This window comes from Mesoplodon bidens (genome assembly GCF_964165515.1).
Source record: "Mesoplodon bidens genome assembly, chromosome: 14".
NCBI classification, from domain to species: domain Eukaryota; kingdom Metazoa; phylum Chordata; class Mammalia; order Artiodactyla; family Ziphiidae; genus Mesoplodon; species Mesoplodon bidens.
Window position 1 is genome coordinate 63,435,997 of NC_138170.1, and position 26,969 is coordinate 63,462,965.

The 26,969-nt window shown below is 39.5% G+C and overlaps 1 protein-coding gene across 1 annotated transcript in view; it reads right to left on the reverse strand.

The window, feature by feature from the left end:
* The window catches only part of BIRC6 (baculoviral IAP repeat containing 6), a 238,718-nt gene extending 211,990 nt beyond the window's left edge, over nucleotides 1-26,728 (reverse strand). Inside the window, 2 exon segments of the mRNA XM_081254965.1 lie at nucleotides 26,346-26,615; nucleotides 26,618-26,728. Of these exon segments, the coding sequence (XP_081111091.1) occupies nucleotides 26,346-26,615; nucleotides 26,618-26,669 (322 nt within the window). The 5' untranslated portion in view covers nucleotides 26,670-26,728.
* Between the last annotated feature and the right edge of the window lie 241 nt (nucleotides 26,729-26,969).

The window sequence follows — 26,969 nt, forward strand, 5'->3', positions numbered from 1 at the left end:
GCCCGTGCACCACAACTACTGAGCCTGTGCTCTAGAGCCCACGAGCCACAACTACTGAAGCCCGTGTGCCTATAGCCTGTTCTCCGCAACAAGAGAAGCCACCGCAATGAGAAACCCGTGCACCGCAATGAAGAGTGGCCCCCACTCACGTAACTAGAGAAAGCCAGCACGCAGCAACGAAGACCCAACGTGGCCTAAAATAAATTTAAAAAAATAATATATAAATTTTAAAAAATTAGTGGACCTGGGTAAAGGTTGTAGAGAAGTTCTTTGTACTACACTACTTCAAAATAAAGTGTTTGGAAAAAATTTTTAAATATTCAATACTGTACAACATTGTAAATCAACTATACTTCAATTAAAATAAATAAATACTCAATATTTTCTTTACATCTTTTTTTCTTTTTTTCCAAAAGTCATTAAGCATAAAGTCAATGTGGACAGTTTCTAGGTAACTACCTCAAAAGTTCTTTAGGGCTTTTATGTCTGAGATAAAAGTATGGAAAATGGTTATAACCTAAGCTAAGAGAACTAGTAAAGTCTCTAGTTCAACTACCACTGAAAAAACAGTCAACTATCACTGACAATCAATGTCCCCTGAAGTTTCTGCTAAATCAATTTCAGAAGAGTATTTTAACAGAAATAAAATTTCTCAGAATAAATTAGAGTAGAATTTCAAGCAGTATTACAAAAGACAGTAAAACACAGAAGCTTTAAATACCAAAAAGTATTGGAAAAGATAACATCAATTTCTACATTTTAATTTATAAGAGATTTATAAGGAGACTAATGTTAAGTATTCTGCCATGAATACACAGTCTCTGTAAAAAAGACTTGAAAGAATGATCAACTGTGAAATTTTATTGCACTAATGAAGAAACTTCTCTGGGAGCAAGCAATCCTGCTGCCAGTATACCTTATTCTAAACCCCCACCAGGACGCTACAGAACATTCCTGATAATAGTACGATTATTGTCTAGTGATACAAAAGCGGAAAAGAGGAGATAAATCAGGGTCCTACTCATCAATCTATAGGACAACTATAAAACATGTTATAATCAATGAATATTAGGGTTGGCTTTCTTAATCCCAGATTATTACAGCTCTCTCAAGCTCCTGGAGACATTACATAACTGATTAGGAACTAATTCATTATCTACATAAAACCAAGAAAAATTCATGGAATTTCTATAGTTCATTCCCAGATCTTTTGGTTTGAAATATATGTTAGCATATAGGAAAATAATCTCTGTAATACAATAAAACAGGAATATTTACCTAGCACTTTTGATCTCTAGGTAAAATCACAAGAAATCATACACATTATAGGAACTGAGTAAAATTATGTAAGAACTTGTAAAGATAGTTTCAAAACTCATTAACTATAGTTTTTTAAAATAGACTATTCTTTTTTTACAGCAGTTTTAGGTTCACAGCAAAATTGAGCAGAAGGCAGAGATTTCCCATATGTGCCATGCCCCCCCCCACATAACTATAAAATTTTTAAAAACAAAACTACAAATTCTGTTTTATTGTTTTAGGGATAGGTAATTAGGTAAGGAACTGTAAAAACCATTATTTTGTGAAAAGTTTCCCAGAGAGGTATAAAATGTGAGAATCTACACAAAGGTTTTCAACTCAGTTTCCATGCAACCCTAGAATTCCATATAATGTCACTAGAAATTCCTCAATAGGTCATGACAAAAAAAAGTCAACACTTTTTTGGAACTTCTTATACTATACAATATTAGCACTCAAAGTAATGCACAGTGACCAAGCAGCCTTATTGGCAATTTCTTCAGAGGTCTTCCAGGCCCACAGAGCAGCATGTAATAGGACCGTGTTTATTCAGATGAGTCCATTCTCGATTTTTTGACCTAAGTTACAGAAGACCATTTGTAAGCGGTGACTTGCTGTACTACACACCGGAAAGACAGTAAACTTATTATCAGCCATACTACCCCAAAGGCTCTTTGAGTTCGTATGACCTCATCTTAACTAATTACATTAGCAAAGACCCTATCTCTAAATAAGGTCACAATCTGAGGTCCCATGTGCACATGAATTATACAACCCACACAAATTCTTTCTCTGAATCTTTTACTCAGCCTGAGAACTTTATTTCGAGAAAAAGAGCTTTGCTAATGTAGGCTGATAGTACGCTCAAGATTTGATTTACATTTGTCCCTAAACAAGTTCTAGATTTCTGTGAAGAAAAAATATCCTGCAATGAACAAAGAATATTTTATGGAACTTTTCACCTTCTAGCACGTTTGGGCACGTCTTTTCTTACTTAACAAGAAATAAGACCAAAGACACAAAATTCTCTAACTTGGGATAAAAATGAAATCCATGTGTGCTTAAGTCTGACCCAGAACTGAGTATTTGTACAGCAAAAAAACAAGCATAGGTTTCACAATGAGAGGTAACAATCGACATTTTTTAGTTATAATAATAACAATTTGGGGGCTTCCCTGGTGGCGCAGTGGTTGAGAATCTGCCTGCCAATGCAGGGGGCACAGGTTCGAGCCCTGGCCTGGGAAGATCCCACATGCCACGGAGCAACTGGGCCCGTGAGCCACAATTACTGGGCCTGCGCGTCTGGAGCCTGTACTCTGCAACAACAGAGGCCGCGAGAGTGAGAGGCCTGCGCACCGTGAAGAAGAGTGGCCCCCGCTTGCCACAACTAGAGAAAGCCCATGCACAGAAACGAAGACCCAACACAGCCACAAATAAGTAAATAAATATATTTTTAAAAAAAGAATAACAATTTTAAGTGCATAAAGGTTCATAAAAGAGATGAAACCAAGAAACCTATGTTCGAGCCAGGATGTGTCACTCAGTAAGAAAACATCTTTCCAAAGGTTTGTATGAAATTGTCTCTTAAGTTATATGTTTATTCATATTGCTTTGTTCCACGGTTTTAGTAGTATTACTACACAACACTGTCGATAAATTTTAATGCTGCAAATAACATTAACAAAAAACTTACAGGGCTTCTCTGGTGGTGCAGTGGTTAAGAATCCACCTGCCAATGCAGGGGACACTGGTTCGAGCCCTGGTCCGGGAAGATCCCACATGCCGTGGAGGAACTAAGCCCATGCGCCACAACTACTGAGCCCACGTGCCACAACTACTGAAGCCCACACACCTAGAGCCCGTGCTCCACAACAAGAGAAGCCACCACAATGAGAAGCCCACGCACCACAACAAAGAGTAGCCCCTACTCGCCCCAACTAAAGAAAGCCTGCACGCAGCAACAAAGACCCAATGCAGCCAAAAGTAAATAAATAAATTTATAAAAAATAAAAAACTTATAACCTGTACTTAAACTAAAACTCCCAAGTTTACCTTTAAAAGACTTAAGTCCCATTTTGGCATAAGTCAGTTATTTAATAGAAATTTATTTTGTTTGCCTTATGAGCTTAAAATGTCTGAAAATAAATTTCTCAAAGAAAGATAAGTCATGCTTAACTAATGTTTAAATTTTCAAGAAAAGTCAGCTAAAAAGTCATTTTTGGTTTTTAAATACAGGGGAAAAACTCTTACACCTACCCTCTACCACATGTTACACCTTGTTAGAATTTTCTATAGAAGATACTTGTAAAATGACTTTGAACCCTACATGGATAAAGTTTAAAAAGAAATTCAAGCAGAAAATTCTAATAGAAGAAACACTCAAATTTCCTCCAACTATACCAGAGATCAGCGAGCTTCTTATAAAAAGGTCAGATAGTAACTATTTAAGGCCTCACAAGACATATGGTCTTTCTCACAATTACTCAACTCTGCCACTGTAGTGCAAAAGCAACATGTAAATAAACCGGTATGTGTTCCAGTAGCATTTTATTTGCAAAATCAGGAAACAGGTTGAGAGCTACCGAGGTGGCAGGCCATAGTTTGCAGACTCCTGCCTGACACTAATGACTTGCATCAGTACAGATTTTCTTTTGGGGCAGGGGAAATTTCACAAAAATAGTAGCTTAAAAATTCACAGCCAGACACAGTAAGCTGCTGAAAACTAACACAGAAAAATCTTGAAAGCAACCAGAGGATATGTTACATACAAGCAAGTAATAATTACAATAAAAGCACATTTATCATTAAAAACCATGGGGGGCTTCCCTGGTGGCGCAGTGGTTGAGAGTCCACCTGCCGATGCAGGGGACACGGGTTCGTGCCCTGGTCCAGGAAGATCCCACATGCCGCAGAGCAGCTAGGCCCGTGAGCCATGGCTGCTGAGCCTGCGCATCCAGAGCCTGTGCTCCGCAACGGGAGAGGCCACAACAGTGAGAATCCCGCATACCGCAAAAAAAAAAAAAAAAACAACAAGCAGAAAGAGAAAAAAATAGAGGAAAAAAGAGGAAACAAATAAATAATCAACTGGAGTATCTAAATCAAAATATCAACAATTACATTAAACATAAATGGCCTAAGTATGCCAATGAAAAGATACACTGAATTTAAACACACACACAAGCCAATTCTATGATGTCTACAAGAAACTTTCACCATTCTAAAAGGGTAAAAGGAGGGAAAAAAGATATATCATGCAAATGTTATCAAAGAAAGATGGAATAGTTATATTTAGATCAGCCAATGATCATAACAAAGAAAATCACCAGGAATAAATGAGGACATTACATGATAAAAGGGTCAGTTCATGAAGAACAAAAAGCAATCCTAAATATATATACATGTAGGAGAACTCCAAAATACATTCAGCAAAAATTAACAGAACTGAAGGGAGAAATAGTAATCCATAAATACAGTTGAAGACTTCAACTTTCAGTAGTTGACAGAACTAGTAGATAGAAAACAGTACCATCAGAAAAAAAAAAAAGAAAAAAGAAAACAGTACCATCAACCCATGACATTTTAAAAATATTCCACCTATCAACAGTAGAATGCATATTCATTTCAGGTGCACACTGAACATTAATCAAGACATATCATATCCTGGATCATAAAACAGACCTTAATATGCAAGAAGTGAAGTTAAAAGTATGTTCTCTGAGAGCCCAGAAATAAACCCATACACCTCCGGGTCAATTAATCTCCAACAAAGGATGTAAGAATATACAATGGGAAAAAGACAGTCTCTTCAGCAAGTGGTATTGGGAAAGTTGGATGGCCACATGTAAATCAATGAAGTTAGAACACACCCTCACACCACACACAAAAATAAACTCAAAATGGCTTAAAGACTTAAATATAAGACATAACACCATAAAACTCCTAGAAGAGATCATAGGGAAAATATTCTCTGAAATAAATCATACCAGTGTTTTCTCAGGTCAGTCTCCCAAGGCAACAGAAATAAAAGTGAAAATAAACAAACAGGACCTAATCAAACTTATAGGCTTTTGCACAGCAAAGGAAACCATAAACAAAACAAAAAGACAACCTATGAACTAGGAGAAAATATTAGCAAATGATGTGACTGACAAGGGCTTAATCTCCAAAATATACAAGTAGCTCATACAACCCAATCGAAAAATGGGCAGAAGACCTTAATAGACATTTCCCCAAAGAAGAAATACAGATGGCCAATAAGCACATAAAAAGATACTTAACATCACTAATTATTAGAGAAATGCAAATCAAAACTACAATGAGGTACCACCTAACACTGGTCATAATGGCCATCATTAAAAAGTCTACAAATAACAAATGCTGGAGAGGGTGTGGAGAAAAGGGAACCCTCTTACACTGTTGGCAGGAATGTAAATTGGTGCAGCCACTAGGGAAAACAGTATGGAGGTTCCTCAAAAGACTAAAAACATAATTACCATATGATTCAGCAATCCCACTCCTGGACATATATCCAGACAAAAATTATTCAAAAAGATACATGCACCCCTATGTTCACAGCAGCACTATTCACAATAGCCAAAACATGGAAACAACCTAAATGTCCAGCAAAAGATGAATGGATAAAGAAGATGTGGTACATAGATACAATCAAATACCACTCAGCAATTAAAAAGAACAAAATAATGTCATTTGCAGCAACAGGGATGCAACTAGAGATTATCGTACTAAGTGAAGTAAGTCAGAAAGAGAAAAACAAAATACCATATGATATCACTTAAATGTGAAATTTAAAATATGACACAAATGAACCTATGTATAAAACAGAAACAGACTCACGGACACAGAAAACAGACTTGTGGTTGCCAAGGGGGAGGGGATTGGGGGAGGGATGGGGGCAGCAGATGTTAGCTATTGTATACAGAATGGATAAATAACAAGGTCCTACTGTACAGCATGGGAAACTATATTCAATATCCTATGATAAACCATAATGGAAAAGAATATTTAAAAGAAGAATGTATATATGTATAACTGAATCACTTCAGTGTACAGCAGAAATTAACACAATGTTGTAAAACAACTATACTTCAATAAAACAAACAAATAAGCAAAAAGTATGTTCTCTGACCACAATGGATTTAAGTAGAAATCAGTAACAGAAATATAATGGGAAACCTCTAAATACTTGTAAGTTAAACAACATACTTCTAAATAATCTTTAGGTCAATTAAGAAGTCTAAACATTTTTAAAAGAATGAAAATGAGGGAGTTCCCCATGGTCTAGTGGATGGGATTCGGTGCTTTCACTGCCGTGACCTGGGTTCAATCCCTGTTGGGGAACTGATACCCCACAAGCTGCAGCACAGTCAAAAAAAAAAAAGAATGAAAATATAATATCAAAACATGTCATATGAAGCTAAAACAGGGACTTCCCTGGCGGTCCAGTGGTTAAGAATCCGTCTTCCGGGGCTTCCCTGGTGGCGCAGTGGTTGAGAGTCCGCCTGCCGATGCAGGGGACATGGGTTCATGCCCCGGTCCGGGAAGATCCCACATGCCGTGGAGCGGCTGGGCCCGTGAGCCATGGCCGCTGAGCCTGTGCGTCCGGAGCCTGTGCTCCGCAACGGGAGAGGCCACAACAGTGAGAGGCCCATGTACCGCAAAAAAAAAAAAAAGAATCCGTCTTCCAGTGCAGGGGACGCGGGTTCAATCCCTGGTCGGGGAACTAAGATCCCACATGCCACAGGGCAACTAAGCCCTCATGCCACAACTACTGAGCACACGGGCCACAACTAGAGAGCCTGCGGGCCACAACTAGAGAGAAGCCCATGCACCACAACGAGGAGCCCACATGCCGCAACTGAGACCCAATACAGCCAAAAATTAAATAAATAAATACATAAATAATTTTTAAAAACAAAAGAAGCTAAAATAGTGATTAGAGTAAAATTGATAGGAATTGAATGTTTATACTGGGGTGAGGAAGGAGGCCTTAACTCAATAACCTAAGCTTCCTACTTAAGAAAACCAGAAAAAGAGCAAAAGAAGAGAAACAATAAAGATAATAGCAGAAATCAGTGGAAGTGAAAATAGAAAAACAACACAGAAAATCAATATAAGCAAAAACGAGTTCTTTGAAAAGATCAATGAAATTTATAAAGCTGTAGCAAGACTGGCAAAGAAAAAAAAAAGAAGACATAAATTACCAATAATATCAGGAATGAAAGAGGAGCTAGACGACAGATCCTGCAGACATCAAAAGATAAATAATACTATGAACATCTCTATGCACATAAATTTGACAACTTAGGTCATCAAAATAAACAAATTTGACACTACAAATGTTAAGAAGATAACCGAGGAATAATACGGGTAGATCTATACACATAAATTTTGAAACAGAAGTGAGATTCTTTAAAAACCACAAACTACCAAATTATCCAAAATGAAACAGATAATCTAAATTAAGGAAAGTGAATTCACAGTTTAAAACTTTTCAAAGAAATCTCCAGGCTTACCTGATTTCTCTGGAGAACTTAAAAAGTAACACCAATTCTACACAATCTCTTTCAGGAAACAGAAGAAGAGGGAACACTTCCAAACTCATTTTATGAGGCCAGATTTAACCTGATATCAAAACTAGAAAAAGACAGTACAAAAAGAGAAACTGCATACTATTATTCCTCACGCAGATTGATGCAAAAATCCTCAACAGAATAAAAGCAAATGGAGTTTAGCAATATATAAAAATAACAATACACCAGGACCAAGTAGGGTTATTTATCCCAGGGATGCAAAACTGGTTCAATATTCAAAAATCAATCAATGTAAGCTATCATGATAATTGCTTAAAGAAGAAAAACTACATAATCAACTCAGCAGATGCATTTGGCAAAATACATCTTTTCATGATTTAAAAAAAAAAAAAAAAGCCCTCAGCAAATTAAAAGGTAATTTCCCCAATCTGATAAAGGACGGCTACAGGAAGTCTACCACTATCAAACACTTAATGGTAAAAGACTGAACACTTTCCCCCTAAGATCACGAACAGGACAAGGATATTACACTCTCACCACTCTTATCCAATATCATAATGGAAGATCTAGCCACTGCAATAAGAAATGGGGAACCAGACAGATAAGAAAGGAAGAAATCAAACTGTCCCTATTCACAGATAACATGACTACCTATACAGAAAATCCCAAAGAATCTAAAAAACAAACAAAAACTCCTAGAGCTAACGAGTTGAGCAAGGTTTCACTGAACAAAGTCAATACACAAAAATCAAACAACTGTATTTCTATATACTAGCAATGATCAATCTGAAACCAAAATTTACCCACAAAATTAAGTCTACAAGAGCTCTAAAAACATAAAATAAAATACTTAGATATATATCTAACAAAAGGTATACAGAATATGTATGCTGAAAAGTACAAATGACCAGGGAAAGAAATCAAAGAAGAGCTAAATAAAACCATGGTCACGGAATGGAAGAATCAACATAGCAAAGATGTCCTCTATAAATGTAATGCAATTTCAATCAAAATCCCAGCAGGAGTTTTGAGATATAGATAAACTGAGTCCAAAATAATTTGAAAAGGCAAAGGAACTGGAATAGCCAAAACAATTTTGATAAAGAATAAAGCTGGACAAATCACATTATATGACTTTAAGACCTGCTATAAAACTTATATTACCACAAGAATGTGTGCTATGGAACATTAGACCTATGGAACAGAACAGAATCCAGAGACAGAACTGCATAAACATGACCATCTGATTTTTTTAATGATTTTTTTAAATTGTGGTAAATTATACATTACATAAAACTTACCATTTTAACCATTTCTAAGTGTACAGTTCAGTGGCATTAAGTGCATTCATGTTTTGCAACCATCACCACCATCCATCCACAGAACTCTTTCCATCTTGCAATACTGAAACTATAACCATTAACACTAACTCCCCACCTCCATCCCTATAGAGCCTGGCAACCACTATTCTACTTTCTTCTGTCTCTATGAAATTGACTAAGTACCTCATGTAAGTGGCATCATATTTTGTGACTGGCTTATTTCACTGAGCATAACGTTTTCAAGGTTCATCCATGATGTAGCATGTGTCAGAACTTCCTCCCTTTTTAAGGCTAATATTTCATTGTATACATACACCATATTTTGTTTATCCATTTATCCACTGATAGACACTTGGGTGGCATCTACTTCTTGTCTAGCTGGGAATAATGCCACTGTGAACATGGCATACAAATGTTTCTTCAAGATCCTGCTTTCAATTCTTTATACCCAATACTCAAACGCAGAATTTCAAGTTCATACAGTAATTTGTAATTATTTGAGGAACTGTATTACTCAAATGTGGAACTGCAGGTTCATCTGGTAATTTTTAATTATTTGAGAAACCTCATACTGTTATCTACAATGGCTGCACCATTTTATATTCCCACCAGTATGGCAAAAAGGTTCCAATCTCTATATATCCTTGCCAACACTTACTCTTCTTTTTTCTTTTTTGATAATAGCCATCCTAATGGGTGTGAAGTGATACCTCATTGTGGGTTTGATTTGCATTTCCCTAATGATTAACGATGCTGAGCATCCTTTCACGTGCTTGTTGGTCATTTGTTTATCTTCTTTGGAGAAATGTCTATTTAAGTCCTTTGCTCATTCTTTAACCAGGCTATTTGTTTTTTGCTGTTGAGTTGCTTCTCTGTAATTGTCTAAATATATCTGGCTATATCTCTGGATATCTGATTGGCAAATATTTTCTCACCTTCTGTGTTTTGCCTTCTTACTCTCTTGATAGTATCCTTCAATGTGCAAACGTTTTTCATTTTGATGAAGTCCAATTTGTCTATTTATTCTCTGGGTGTCTGTGCCTTTGGTATCATATCCAAGAAATCACTGTCATATCCAACATCTTGAAGCTTTTCTGCTTTATTTTCTTCTAAGAGCTTAAGAGTTATAGCTCTTACATTTAAGTCTTTGATCCACTTTGAGTTAATTTTTGTATATGGTGTTTTGTATATGTTTGACTGTGGTATATATGATTGTATAATGGTCGAACTTCATTCTTTTGCATGTGGATATCCAGTTTTCTCAGCACTATTTCTTAAAGAGATCGTCCTTTCCCCCTTTGGATGGTCTTGGCCTCCTTGTCAAAACTCATTTGACCACATATGTAAGGGGTTACTTCTGTGCTCATTAGTCCATCAGTCTTTATGTCTGTCTATGCCAGAACCACATTGTTTTGATTACTGTAGCACTGTAGTAATAAATTTTGAAATCAGCAAGTGTGAGTTCTCCAACATTTTTCTTTTTTTTTTTTTTTTTCAAGAATGCGTTGGCTATTTGGGGTCCCTTGAGATTCCATACAAATTTTAGGATGGATTTTTCTATTTCTACAAAAAAAGTCATTGGGATTTTGATAAGGATTGCAATCTGTAAACAGCTTTGGGTAGTACTGACTTCTTAACAATATAGAGACAATACCAAATGCTGGCTAGGATGCAGAGCAAGTGGAACTCATAAATTTCTAATGGAAATGCATAATGGCACAGCCACACTAGTTTGACAGCTTCTTATAAAGTTAAATATACACTTACCAAATGGCCTTGCAATCCCACTTCTATGTATTTACCCTAGAGACATAAAACCTTTATTCACACAAAAACTTGTACTCAGTTGTTTATAACAGTTCTATTCATAATTATCAAAAGCATGTCCTCCCAAAAGTGACTGACTAAATAAATGGTGATACATTCATATGATGGAATACTATTTAGCAATAAAAAGGAATGAACTATGGATACATGCAACAACTTGATGATTCTCACAGGCTTTATGCTATGTGCAAAAAGTCAGTATCAAAAAGTTACATACTGGGTTTCCCTGGTGGTGCAGTGGTTAAGAATCCGCCTGCCAATGCAGGGGTCACGGGTTCGAGCCCTGGTCCAGGAAGATCCCACATGCCGCAGAGCAACTAAGCCCGCGCGCCACAACTACTGACCCTGTGCTCTAGAGTCCACGAGCCACAACTACTGAGCCCACGTGCCACAACTACTGAAGACCGTGCTCCACAAGGGAAGCCACAGCAGTGAGAAGCCCACACACTGCAACAAAGAGTAGCCCCCGCTTGGTGCAACTAGAGAAAGCCCACGCACAGCAACAAAGACCCAACGCAGCCATACATACATACATACATACATACATACATACATAAAGTTGCATGCTGTAGGGTTCCATTTCCATACATTCTAGAAAAAACAAAACTAACAGTACAGAGAACAGATCAGTGATTACCAAAGGTTGGGGCTGGGGCGGGGAGGCTAACTACAAACGGACACCAAAGTGGATACCACAGGGAACTTTTCAGGTGTTGAAACTGCCCTGTATCCTGATTGTGGTGATGGTTACATGAATCTATGCATGTATTACTAGTATACACACATAAAAGGCCATTTACTATAATCATTAATCAAAATTTATTTTTAAATTATATAAAAGAATAAAGACATAGGAAAATATTTACAATACAGTTTTAACAAAGTAAAGGGGGGAAACAGTTCATAACATATCTTACCATCCAAGTTCTATAAAAGTATATTAAATAATAGAAAAAGACAAAAAGAACCTGTTACACACCAAAATGCTAAGACTGGCCATCTCCAGGCAACGAAACCATAGGTAATTGCACTTTCCCTTAGTCTATCTGATGTCCTATAATAAGGTAAATCACTTTTAAAATGGAAATTTTCAAAGGAAGAAGATTGCAGGGTTTTTTAATTAGTTATCAATTTTAATACCCACATTAAGAAATAGTCAACTCTTTAAAAATACACCATCCATGTGCATCCCTATAAATCTTCGAAAAATACTATCAGAAATACATTATCTTTGCAAACTGACACAACGCACTGTAAAAGTCCATGTCCACTGAGATATCATCAGACTTCAATGCTTAAAATAGTCTACCATAACATACAAACATACAAATATCATTCAAAGTCAATAAAGAGGGTGCAAAATTAATGTTAGGTTCTTATAAAGCCCTTAAAATTTAATTAAAGTTACCAAAATAAAATCGTTTAACAAAAGTTGTTAGTATGCTGTATTATTCAAAGCCAAAATGAGTATTCCTATAAAAGAGAACTTGGTGCAAAGCAAAGGAAGTTTGGGAAAGTTCAGTGGCTAGGTCATGAAGAAAAAGTAACAAATGGATAAAATATAAAGCAGGGATAGTATTATTCCAAGCAGGAAAACCAACATCTACCTAAACATGGAAGAGGTTCTCCGAAATATACAGAATTATTGGAATTAAGAGATCCAAGTTCCAATTCTCTCTATTCACTTTATCCAAAACTACCACCATACCACTTATTTTTACAATAATCTTAAGTATCCGACATCAATTGAGAAAGTTTTGAGAACATAATCACCACTGAAAAATTTCCATGGATGGGACTCAATCTTTAAGGACCTATTTCCTGTAAGAAAGCGTGGGGCCCCTTTCATATACATTACTCAATTTGTCACAGTTAAATCTCTTAACCAGTCTGGGATATATAGGTTACATTCTTCCTTCAGGATTTTGACCTGGCTATAATTAAGTAAAATTTGGGGACTAACTTCCCTATCTGATATTACACAGGAGAACCCCTAACCATCTGTAAATAAATTCCTGTTGCTACACAGGAAGTTGCCCATGTGAGAAGCAACTCAGCTACAAATCAATATAATTCTACAATTTGGAACATGTGACCTTGTGAATTTCTATTTGGAGCTCATATGTGAAACTTCTATTTTCTGTTTAACATAGATGGCACGTATTCATCATGCCTCACATAGCCTACATTTTAAGTCAGTTCAAGTCAAATTCCATCCAAATAGGATGAAAATCCACCCAGCAGTTTTTGCATACTACAGTAGCAGGCCAACAAAAACTTCCCCTGGGTATCCTCCTTGCTGCTCTCTCACATCACTGGGACCTTTGCTCAAGTGCCATCACAGAGAGACCCCCACCCCCACCCCGCCAGACCACCACACAGCACAAATTTATCCACCATCATCTCATATCAGTTTTGATATCTTATGGCATTTATCACCACCTGATATAGTGTATGTGGGTGTGGGGGTGTGTGTGTGGTGTGTAATACACCTCTTTCCACTAAACCATGAGCTCTAGGAAAGCAAGGACTTTGTTAACTGCTATATCACCAGTGCTTGACACACAGTAAATGTTTTTGAATAAATGAATCATTTTCTATAGTTGTGAAGAACTTTTTAATGGATTAAAAGTAAGCTATACTGGGACTTCCCTGGTGGTTCAGTGGGTAAGGCTCCACGCTCCCAATGCAGGGGGCCCGGGTTCGATCCCTAGTGGGGGAACTAGATCCCGCATGTATGCCACAACTAAGAGTTCACATGCCGCAACCAAAAGCCCACATGCCACAACAAAGATCCCTTGTGCCACAACTAAGACCCGGCACAGCCTAAATAAATAAATCATTAATTAACTAAAAATTTTTTTTAAAACTAAGCTATAATGTGATAAAATGAAACATTCTAACAGTTAGCTTTTTTCTTAATACAACATGAAACAAAGACATTTGAGGCATGGAACAGTTGATCTGGTAGATAATCCCAGCCATTTCTACCCTCTGTAGCCACTTTTTCCCCTGCCCTCCTTCTGCCCTCAGTATGAGGTCACTGTCCTTGCTATAGCGGCATTTTGGTGAAAAAGAATCAAAGCACTTAATTGGTTCCAAAAAATCAAACAAAACTGAATTACATGAGAAAAGGACAAAATAGAAAGCAACAGGAATTTGGCCCTTGGTATATTCCTGCTGCTTACAAGCATGTTTCATTATATATACACTAAATACAATTTAAGATACAGTGGGGTAAGTTTTATTAGCAGACTAACTTGGGAGGTTTTCTTACCAAAAAAAAAAAATATATATATATATATATGGCTAAATACAATACTATTCAATTCAAATAAAATTTGTCTCTCATTCATCCCAGGCATATGAAATAAACTTGCTCATTTAAGATTCTAGGTGAAGTTTGAACCTCTAAACCTGGCTGCCCATTAGAATCATCAGGCATGCTCTAAAACTTTTTTTAATTTTCTTTTAAAGTATGCTTGGGCTCCACTCTAGGCCACTTAAGTGAGAATACTGGGACCCAAGCAGAATATTTTTTTAAAAGCTCTCCTGATGATTCTAATGAGCAAGTGGCGCTGAGAACCACTGCCCTGTGCCATCACCCCAGTCTTACTTGTCTCTCTCCAACTTCATAACTCAAAGTAAAAGCACAGAACAAATCATAAAGATTTAAATACCTGGTGCCCACAATAAATCTCAAACAAGACATTTCTACCTGCCCTACTCTAACATTTCAATCATTTCCTCTAAAAAGTAAGAATATTTATTTCCTCTAAAATACATCCTTGATTTAACATACTCAAGTAGAGCACAGTTACTTCTTTTTAGGAGTGCTGCCCTTGTCACAAACTGTTTTATATAGCAAATAACTTATTCTTTTTGTCATTTGTACCTCCATTTTCTCCTCTCTATACCAAAGGAGTTTGGCTTAACTTTTTTGTATCCCTCACATTTGAAGTACAATTTACAAAGAATTTCTACATTCATTATCATATCACATAATGAAGTAGTCTGGGCAAGAATTACTAGCCCATTTTAGAGATGGTAACCCAGAGAAGTGTCTTGCCAAATGCACCTTTGCATGAGGCTATGATCAGTACAATGCACATATCAGAGAGGTACCTCCCACAACCTCCCCACTATTTTTACATACTCCATTACAGAAATCTATTATTGTTTATATTCTATCTACAGTTATAGAGAACATTCCTAAGGATAGATTTCCAAATGTTCAACAACTTAAGTACGGTTACAACTACAGATTTCCAGTTAAACAAGGATATAACGCACACACATTTACCTCTGCTCTCTGCCATGCTCCCACGGAAAGACAGGAAAGACACACTAAAGAGGGCATTAAACAAGCCCACAAAGACCAAGTGAGAAGATGGTAACAACAAAATTTTTGAAGTCAGAGGGCAGGTAGAAGAGTATTAACTGACTTGTTCCCCCCCATAAAAATTTCAAGGTTAAGTCAGCAAGAAGGAAAGCTCAAATTACGTGTTGTAGTATTTTTCAAATTACACAGACAATAATAAGTCTAAAATAAAAATTACTTAAAAGTAGCAGCTTTTGGGCTTCCCTGGTGGCGCAGTGGTTGGGAGTCCGCCTGCCGATGCAGGGGACACGGGTTCGTGCCCCGGTCCGGGAAGATCCCACATCCCACGGAGCGGCTGGACCTGTGAGCCATGGCCGCTGAGCCTGCACGTCCGGAGCCTGTGCTCCTCAATGGGAGAGGCCGCAACAGTGAGAGGCCCGCGTACCGCAAAAAAAAAAAAAAAAAAGTAGCAGCTTTTTGCAATATTTTCTCAATTAACTAACACTAAAAACATACCTATCGTAACAGGGCCCTACATTTTTTACCTTAAATTGGGAGTTCTTCAACTGAAAAATATGGGAGCCATAGCCCAGGAGGGCCAAGTCCAAGATCCTCAGGCTATCCCTCACTCCCTTCCTCATGTTCTGCACTCTAATACTAAACTGCTTATAATAAATATTACCTGCTTCAGGCCTCTGCTCTTGCACATGCTGTTCCCTCTACCTGGCTAACTCCATTTCTTTCAAGTCTCAGCTGAGGTGTCACTTCTTTTAGAAAGCTTTCCAAATTTGGGAGGAGAGTGGACTTACAATTCATCTTATTATCCCCATGTGGCAGACAAACACTTGTTGAAATGAACTATATAATTTAAAACACCAATACAAAAAGTAACATTTACTGAGTGCTTATGGTGGGTCAAGCAATGTCTACATGCATTAGTTTACTTAATATCTTTCCAAAAACCAAATGAGTTAGGTACTAATTATGAAGTGCAGAGAGAGGTTAAGCATCTTGCCTAAGATACAGCTAGTACATGATGAATCATAGACTGGAACTCAGTCTGGCTCCGGAGTCAATATCCTTAACCACTAGACTAAGCTTTGTCTATAAATGCCAATGCCTTCCAAGTCTGTATACCCAAATCTTCAAGCTTCAACCCTGACTTTCCAAATGTCTTCTGGACATCTCTACATGGATGTCCTTCAAGAACCTCAAAAGTAACACAAGTGAAATCACTATGTCCCTCTTGCTCCTCGGCATTCGCCAACAAAAGCTACTCACCACACCTTCTTGTACTGCTATTCAGGTTAATTCATTCATCCAGTTACCCGAACTAGAAAGCTAAGTATGAGTAATTTTCACCTTGTCAATCCCTCTCACCACCACGTTCACCAAATTGTTGTTCCTACCTCTCAAACTAACTTACATGCAGCTCTCATCACTTCTCACAACTGGGCATTAGCTTGGAATCTTTCTTTCTGACAAACAAATACCATATGCTAACACATATATATGGAATCTAAGAAAAATAAGAAAAAAAATAAGAAAAAAAAAAGGTCATGAAGAACCTAGGGGCAAGACGGGAATAAAGACACAGACCTACTAGAGAATGGACTTGAGGATATGGGGAGAGGGAAGGGTAAGCTGTGACAAAGTGAGAGAGTGGCATGGACATATATACACTACCAAATGTAAAACAGATAGCTAGTGGGAAGCAGCCGCATAGCACAGGGAGGTTAGCTCGGTGCCTTGTGACCACCTAGAGGGGTGGGATGGGGAGGATGGGAGGGAGACGCAAGAGGGAAGAGATATGGGGATATATGTATATGTATAGCTGATTCAGTTTGTTATAAAGCAGAAACTAACACAACATAATTCTAAAGCAATTATACTCCAATAAAGATGTTAAAAATAAACAAATGAATAAATAAATAAATAAATAACGACTGTGATTCTGTCATAACCTACAATGGCTCCCTACCATTGATATCAACTCCAAACTTCTTAGCAAAACATATTACGATCTTGTCTCTGCCAATCTCTCAGCTTCAACTCTAACCATCCAACCCCAACTCGTCTTCCCCCCAAAACTTCCCTGAATTTACCATGCATTTATTTATGTATTATTTATTTATTTAATTTCTTTGGCTGCGTTGGGTCTTTGTTGTTGCACGCGGGCTTTCTCTAGTTGCGGCGAGCGGGGCTACTCTTCATTGCGGTGCGCCGGCTTCTCACTGCGGTGGCTTCTCTTGTTGCGGAGCACGGGCTCTAGGCATGCAGGCTTCAGTAGTTGTGGCATGTGGGCTCACTAGTTGTGGCTCGCAGCCTCTGGAGCACAGGCTCAGTAGTTGTGGCACATGAGCTGAGTTGCTCCGCGGCATGTGGGATCTTCCCGGATCAGGGCTCAAACCTGTGTCCCCTTCATTGGCAGGCTCATTCTTAACCACTGCACCACCAGGCAAGTCCCTACCATGCTTTTAAAGACCAAAATGTCTCTGCATAAGCAAGTACCTTGGCCTAAGATGATCATCCCCCCCCAACTATGTCATCTTCCCAACCCGATCATAAAGGCAACATCCTTTGAGAAGCCTTCTCTATTCTGCTCAGGTTGAAGAAACTCCCTCCTCTATGCATTTAAAGGTCAAAATGTTGCCTTAATTATTTTGTGCCCCCATGACTAGCACATGTTCAATAAATGTGTAAATGAATACCAATCAACCAGCTCTTCACATCACTGTGCTCTTTTAACAATTTCAAGTCCAAGATCAATTAACTTACATAATTTTTTTTACTCTCCTGTAATACAAAATTACTGCTCTTATGTCTATTCGATTTCAGTGGTCGCATTTCCACATACGTGGGAAACTGGAAGAAAAAAATACTGCAGTTTCAACAGAGTATCTATAGTAAAAACATCTACTACACTCAGCAAACTTTCAAACAGCCACTGCTACCACAAGAACAACTTACAGAGCACATACTATATACCAGGCACTATTCTATATATTTAACGTATGTTGACTCATTTTAATTCTCACAACCACTTTATGAGGTAGATAGTATTATTATGTTCATCTTAGTGATGAACCTCAAAATCAAATAGAACCAAGACTAAAGCTCAAGCTATTTGGTTACAGAGCCTGATCTCTTATACTGCCTCTCATTAATAAGTCTAACACTACTAAAACAAAGACTAGGATAAATTCTTTCCTAGAGCCAAGCCATCTTTGAGCATTGAATAGTTAGGAAAATGTGGGAGGTAAATGTAAAAATTTGGGTAGATATAGAGGATCTTGAAAACATAGCAAAATATTTTTAAGAATATTAATTCACTTTAATTAATTATAGAAAAATATTCTGCTAATAAAACACCAAATCTCTGACATAAGATAGGTCATTCTGTAGCATTACTAAAGTCAGTCAACTGAAACAGAGCCAAAGTATGTAGTCATAGCCCACAAAGATACTTGCCGAATTAAGTTTTTATAAGGAACTCAGATGTACCCAGAAGACAACTATCTTGAAGGGCTACTGAAATCCCAACTCTATACCGTGTTTATAACTGAAACTAGGAAGGCTTCATGCACCAAAATTAGTCAGGAAATAGCAAGTGATCTGTATCATTTACAATTTCCAAAACTGAGATCTACAGGAAGATGTTGCATTTTACCCAAATTGATGCATGCCCAATTCAGAAGTAGTAAGAAAAATATTTTCCACCTCTAAACAGGTGATAAATGAGTGTCATCCATAAAATTCATTTCGTGAGGACTATGCAAGCTAACCTAATTAGTTTTCTATATTCCAAGACTTCTTGGAACAGGTATCTCTGAGTTCTAAGTCTGAACAAGAAGCCGTTATACCAGACAATCAATCAATCAATTAAAATTCACCCAATCTGAACTTCACTGCAACTGGAGTAGAGTACAACCTTTTTTCTCATTGATAACCACTGTACAAACTTCTCAAGTCAAATCAAAGTCAGCGTCTTAGGGACTTCCCTGGTGGTCCAGTGGTAAAGATTCCGCCTTACAATGCAGGGGATGTGGGTTCGATCCCTAGTCAGGGAACTAAGATCCCACATGCTACGGGGCAACCAAGCCCAAGCGCCACCACTACTGAGCTCACGTGCCTCAACTAGAGCCCACGCGCTCTGTACCCCGCGCACCACAACTAGAGAGCCCATGCACCCTGGAGCCTGCACGCCACAACAAGAGAAAACCCACACGCCACAACTAGAGGGAAGCCTGCACACCACAACGAAGAGCCCAAGCGCCGCCATGAAAGATCCCGCATGCCACAACTAAGACCCGGCACAGCCAAAAACTAAATGTCTCAGAAAAGGAAAAGGGGAGATATTCATTTAAAAAATATATAAAACTAGAATGATTGTCTAAAAACACTGAGCAACTCTGGAGTTTCCTCTTCTTCACTATGACAGAGATCTGTAACCCACTTCAGAAGCTGAAGAAACGTGACTTACTCTTACACATATACTACAATACTCATTGATTAATACCCATATATATCTTCATTTACTTATGTACATATATTGCATGAACAATCTGCTGGGTTGGCCAAAAAGTTCATTTGGGCTTTTTCTGTGGAAAAAACCCAAATAAACTTTTTGGCCAAATATGTGTGTCTGTGTGTGTGTGTGTGTGTATGTGTATACACACACACACAGAACTAGTAATACAACAGTCTTGACTTCATTCTGACATTTAGCCAAACCAACACAATGAAAGATATTTATCCAAATATAGATCATATTTGTTACCAACATTTTTATTTCCATCTACATTTTAATGAAATCTATCCTCTGTAATATAAACACTAAGTCAGTGAACAATTTTTAAAGTAACAGTGAGGGGCACGGCAATACTAAGCACCCTGTGGCTTAAGAGAATTAGTATTCACTGTGTATCTACTTAGACATATGCCTAGTAGTGTTAGGCACTTTAAAAATGTTTACCTCTTAAATCTTCACAACCATCCTATTAAATATTAATCATAACTTTAAAATGAGGAGGAAGCTGGGGTTCAGGAAGTTTAGGTAGTGAGCTAAAATTCAAAATTCAAGACTACCTAAAACATAAAGCCCATTTTCTCTCCACATGTCCTCAGAAAAGCTTGTTTAAAAATATAGGGCTTCCCTGGTGGCGCAGTGGTTGAGAGTCCGCCTGCCGATGCAGGGGACACGGGTTCGTGCCCCGGTCCGGGAAGATCCCACATGCCGCTGAGCGGCTGGGCTCGTGAGCCATGGCCGCTGAGCCTGCGCGTCCGGAGCCTGTGCTCCGCAGTGGGAGAGGCCACAACAGTGAGAGGCCCGCGTACTACAAAAAAAAAAAAAAAAAAAAAAAAAATATGTATATAGGGCTTCCCTGGTGGCGCAGTGGTTGAGAGTCCGCCTGCCGATGCAGGGGACACGGGTTCGTGCCCGGGTCTGGGAAAATCCCACATGCCGCGGAGCGGCTGGGCCCGTAGGCCATGGCTGCTGGGCCTATGCGTCCGGAGCCTGTGCTCTGCAATGGGAGAGGCCACAACAGTGAGAGGCCCGCGTACCACAAAAAAAAAAAAAAAAATGTATATATACACAAAAAGAAAAAGAAAAAAAATATATGTATATATATTATACATATATATAATGTACTACACATTTAGTGGAGAAGGGACTCTATTTCAGGAAGCAAGAGAAAACACCACCACCAGTAATTAAATAAATAAGAAAATACTAAACAAATTAACAATACCTTACTCTTACACTGAAGCAAAAACTAGATGGATTCTACAAGATGGTGAAAAGTGGTAAATCACAAAAAATTCCTAAGAAGTTCAAATGTGGTGTTAAGTTCAAAAAACTTAACGATATCAAAATGGTTTAAGTAAAAAAAAGAGATTTACAAATAAATAAAAAACATGTTTTGAACAGTAAATACACTATTCTAAGCACTTTACATGTAACACTTAATCCTCACAATTAATACAGTTATCACCCCCTTTTTGCAAATGGGGAAACTGGAAAAGAAATGCTAAGTAATTCAAAGTTGCACAGTTCAGGGAGGAAAAAAAAACAAAACAGAAACTAGGATCTTAACTCAAAACTTTGCTCCTTCCTATTATGCTAAATGGCATTAACAAACAACAGTTAAAGAGAGGGACATATCTAGTAATACAAACAATATGGTCAAGTGGTGTACGCAGAGCTATTTTGATTTTTAAAACCCAAAGTCCACAAATAAGCATAAGAAAACATGTTCAACATCATATGTCATTAGGGAATTACAAATTAAAACAATGAGATATTACACACACATTAGAATGGCAACAATCCAAAACACTAACAACGTCAAATGCTGATGAGGGATGTGAAGCAACAGGAACCCTCATTCATTGCTGCTGGGAATGCAAAATGGTACAGCTACTTTAGAAGACAATTTGGCAGTTTCTTACAAAACTAAACATATTCCTGGGACTTCCCTGTTGGTACAGTGGTTATGACTCTACACTTCCAATACAGGGGGCACAGGTTTGATCCCCGGTCAGGAAACTAAGATCTCACATGCCGCGCGGTATGGCCAAAAAATTTTTTTAAAAAAGAAAGAAGGGCTTCCCTGGTGGCGCAGTGGTTGAGAGTCCGCCTGCCGATGCAGGGGACACGGGTTCTTGCCCCGGTCCGGGAAGATCCCACATGCCGCGGAGCGGCTGGGCCCGTGAGCCATGGCCACTGAGCCTGCGCATCCGGAGCCTGTGCTCCGCAACGGGAGAGGCCACAACAGTGAGAGGCCCGCATAACACAAAAAAAAAAAAAAAAAAAAAAAAGAAAGAAAACAAATTAAACATATTCCTGCCATAAGATCCAGCAATTATGCTACTTGGTATTTACCCAAATGAACTGAAAACTTATGTCCACACAAAAACCTAGACATAGATATTTATAGCAGCTTTATTCATAACTGTTACAACCTGGAAGCAACCAAGATGTCCTTCAGTAGGTGAATGGATAAATAAACTGCGGTACATCCAGACAATGGAATATATTATTCCATGCTAAAAAGAAATAAGCTATCAAGCCACAGAAGGACATGAAAGAAACTTAAATGCATATTATTAAGGGAACGAAGCCATACTGAAAAGGTTACATACTGTATGCTTCCAACTATATGACATTCTAGAAAAGGCAAAATTATGGAGACAGTGAAATGATCAGTAGTTGCCAGGGAGCAGAAGGGAGAGAGAGTGAATACGCAGAGTAAGAGGATTTCAACGAAACTATATTCTACAATACGTCATATACAGTCAGAACCCATAGAATGTGCAGTACCAAGGGTGAACCCTAACATAAACTATGGACTTTGGGTGATAATGATGTGTTAATGCAGGTTCACTGATTGTAACAAACATACCAATGTGTGTCAGATATTCGTGGGGGGGTGGTAAATAGAGGAACTCTGTACTTTCTGCTCAATTTTACTGTGAAACTAAAACAGCTGTAAAAAAAAATAGTTTATTTAAGAAAGAAAGAAAAAACAAAAATCACCAAAGCCAAAGAAAGTGTGTTTACTTAGCAGTTGATATGTAAAGAAGCATCCATTTAACATACTCATTCGTATACATATACCAAATGAAAAATATTTATTAATATATTGTACTAGGCATCCTGGGGAGGGGATATAAACAAGTAGACAAGGCTCCTTGTGACAAGGAGTTTGAAGTATAGTTAAACAGACATCATGTACTCACAAAAAAACTAAATAAAATGGAATTTAAATAGTTCAAGACAGAAAACATACCACAAAGAGTTAAGTTGCCAAATTACTAAAATAGGAATTAATAGAACAATATGTGCTTAGGGGTTCGGTGGATCACTTCAGGCTAAAAGAATCAGGAAGTCAAAGATATGCTCTAGGTCTCGAAAAATGGGTAAGATTTGTCTAATTTTCTGGAGGGAATTGGTGAATTCCAAGAAACAGTAAAACTACTGGAGTTGGGAAAGAAAATTAAATGAACCAGTTTCACAAAACAAAATAGGGAGACAAGAGTAGAAAGACTGCTGGAGGCCAGATCATGGAGGTCACTGAATGCCAGGCCAAAGAATGAGCACAGAGACTCAGAAATCTTAACTCTAAAACACTAACAGGGGGCAAATACTTGCCTAGCCTAAGTATATACTGATGACTCTTAATCTAAAGAAAATGCATTTATAAACATTTTTTGTGAGATACAGATAATTTAAACATATACAGTAGTCAACAACGGTGGTTTAAAATTCACCATCTTTGCCATCCAAGTGAATACATATACATACAAGTCCTACTCCCATTTTTCGATTTCCAATCAACACCAACAGGCTACCCATAACCCCATAAACTGAACCTATCCATAAGACTACTCTATCACCCAATAAAACTCTCTATCCCCTTAAACCGCTTACATCACCACTCTATCCCCTTAAACAAAGATGTCTTTCCTCTGGGGTAGAAAAGAAGGTGGCTCACTGCCCATGAACTGGAAGGAGGGGTCATGTTAGGGCCATCATCACTACCGGCACCTTCTGCCCATTCTATTTATAGGACTGTCACCCTCTATTCATCATTAAAACCAAACCTACTAAGTACCTACATATTCCAGGCAAAACATAAAATGCAGCATTCCTTCCCCAATCATCTGAAGAAATGACACACACAGGACCCTATACAACCTCTGGTCATTATTATTAATAAACTGCACTTCTCATATACGAAAACACTTCAGAATTTGTCCAGTGTTAATTTGAAACTTTTTTTGTAATCCTGTTGTTTTATTTGCCATAAACTCTTCTACATAATTTTAATCACATACTACTCAATTCTCAATGCATGGCCATCCACCATTGTATCCAATCCCACACTTTCTAATTAAATGTTCCAACATACCTCAACTAAGGTATCCCAAATCAGTGCTATAGTTTGTATCTACCTTTACACTTACATTATGTATCTAAAGCCCTCCCCTTAAGTAATCTACCATTAGTGACTGTTTTCTTCCCTTTCATGAACAGGCACATTCATATTTGTCCAATTTCCCCAATCATTTATAACTAACTCTGGCACATATAATCTTTCTGAAATACGGCTTCCAGATATAAAATCACCCTGTGAGAGTACTCTTTCTACTGAAAACATTTTAAGACTTTTGTTAATGTGGCTTTTTATAGAAATTCAAGTACATGTACTATGTTAACACTTATTCAAAATTTAAAGTCATGAAAGACAGTAATAGATACCGTTTAAAGATAAAGGTATATACTAAAAAACATAAAGACACGTATAAGAATGATAAAACCAAATTAAGGATAATGCTCATGGGGGAGGGAGAGTTGAAGGAATGCAATCCAGGAGGGACACACAAGACTTCAACTCTATTTGTGATGTTTTATTTTTTTTAACCGAGTCGAGAATACATGGTTGTCTGTCACAATTGTTCTTTATACCTTTTCATATGTGAAATATATTTAAGTGAGTTTAAGAGGAAAGAAATCCAGCTATTAATGAGAAGCACCCTCTCATACAGAGTGACAAACCGTTATGTCCAAGTTGCAGTAAATGCTCATTGCTACATCTGGGACACCACTCCTGCGCTTTACCTAAGCCAAGAAGAGAAAAATAACAAGACTACAATACAAACTTTCCCTTAGACATATTTTAGATGTGTTCCAGGTTTATTTTCTATAGCTATACACAACCCATTTCTTTCACAACGCTCACAAAAACAAAAATTAAATCCTTTAACTTTGTATACCTAGAGTCCCATTTACTCTTAAGTGCCTCAGACAGTAAATCAGAATAACGACCTTTCCTTATTTGTCTCTGTTAAAATACAAGTGAATGGGTAAGACCACTTTACTACTTCCACTTGGCTAAATATGGACAGTCATACACATTACATCTCTGTGCATGAGTCTAACTCACTTGTATACTAACTTTTCAATATCAATTCGTAACATCTAAATTAAGCCACTCATCATTCAACCGCAAATGAAATGTCGTCTCAGCCAAACGTAACCTAGCCAGGGCAATTCCAAAACACTCCACCCCAGCCGACCGAGCGTTCACCTCATGCATACTCTAAGTCCCATCCCTGGACCAACGTTTACAGCAGCCAGAACTGCTCTCCTCCAATGGTGAGCCTCACACGCGCCTCCGTATCCCAACTTTCAGCTCGCAGTGGTAAAACCAGCAGAGAGGGCCGGAAGTTTCACCTAGTTCGGAACCCAAAGGAATCTATAACTCATACACCGCAGGTGCCGAGTTTCTTGTCCCTGCTGAGTAGAAGGTGGAAGCCCCGAGCTAGGGAACAAGGGCTAGTCTTCCATGGCGTCCTCTCGAGTTCTAAAGTCGTCGACGGAACAGTTCAGGCACCTGGCCCGCCTACTTCCCTCCCCGCCCCCACTCCAGACCCACCCCACCCCCAACCCGGGCGCGAAGCCTGCTGTACATCCCAGCACCTGCGGGTCCCAGGAACAGACACGGATCCACTTCTCTCCACAAGAGGGTAGGGCTTGGATGTCGCCTCGGACGCTCGCCTCTGGCCACCGGCCTCTCGCGTCGGGACCAACCCTGCGACCCTGTCGCTTTCTGATCTAACAGAAGGCAGTACCGACACCCTCTCCAGGACCTAGCAGGGAGCCTAGGCTTCTCCGGTGCTGAGCTCCTAGGCCTCCTCACCTCTCCCAAAGGACCAACCTACACCGGACGCTCAAAGCCCGAAAGGCAACTCCCACCACTCCCCGCCTCACCCGTCTTTTCTTCCCAGCTGCCGCCGCTTAAAAAGCCAAGTCCTAAGGTCCTCCTCAATCAGCTTCCGGGCCTCCCTTCACAGCCAGGCCTGAGCCCCCAGTCCTGCCCTCCGCCACCCGCTCCAGTCACGCCGCTTCCCTCCTCCGGAGGCCGAGCCCCGGGGCTGGGCGGCTTCCTTCCCCGGCATCCCGGGGCCCGGCTCCTCCCGCGGCCGGCCCGGCCCCCGCCCGGCGTGCGGCACACTCACCGCTGAGCGCCGAGGCCTGCAGGGTGGCCCCCGAGGTGCCGTCGATGACTTTGATGGTCCCGCGACTGGTGACGGCCAGGATGGCGTTGAGCGCCGGGTGATAGGAGAGGCTGTGCAGCCCTTCGGCGTCGCAGCGCATGCAGCCGTCCCGCAGCACCAGCCACTCGGAGACCCCGGCCGCTCCCGCCCCCGCCGCCGAGGAGCAGCCCGGGCCCGAGGCCGCCGCAGCCGCAGCCGCCATCTTCCGGCCTGCGCTCAGCACAATCACACTGGAAGCGGCTCAGTGACAGTCCCGGGAGGTGCAGCACCACCCCCAGTCACCATCCGGGGCCAGGGGGCAAGCCCAGCGCGTTAGCCGGAAGTGAGGTCAGGCGCCGGCACGCACGCGGGACGTCGGCCGCGCGCCCGGAGGGGCCAAGCTCAGAGGGAGGCTGGCGAAGGAGGGGGAGAGGGAGATAGAGAGGCGGGACCCGGGGCGGGAGGGGGAGGTGGGCGGGCAGAGCATGCGCGGGAGGGCTAGCGCGTGCCACGCGCCTCTGGTGTGGCCAGCTACGCGTCCGCAATGTCCCAGGTTTTTTTCGAGCCCGGGGAGTGGCCGCAGCCTGCGCCCCGCCCAGCTCCCGT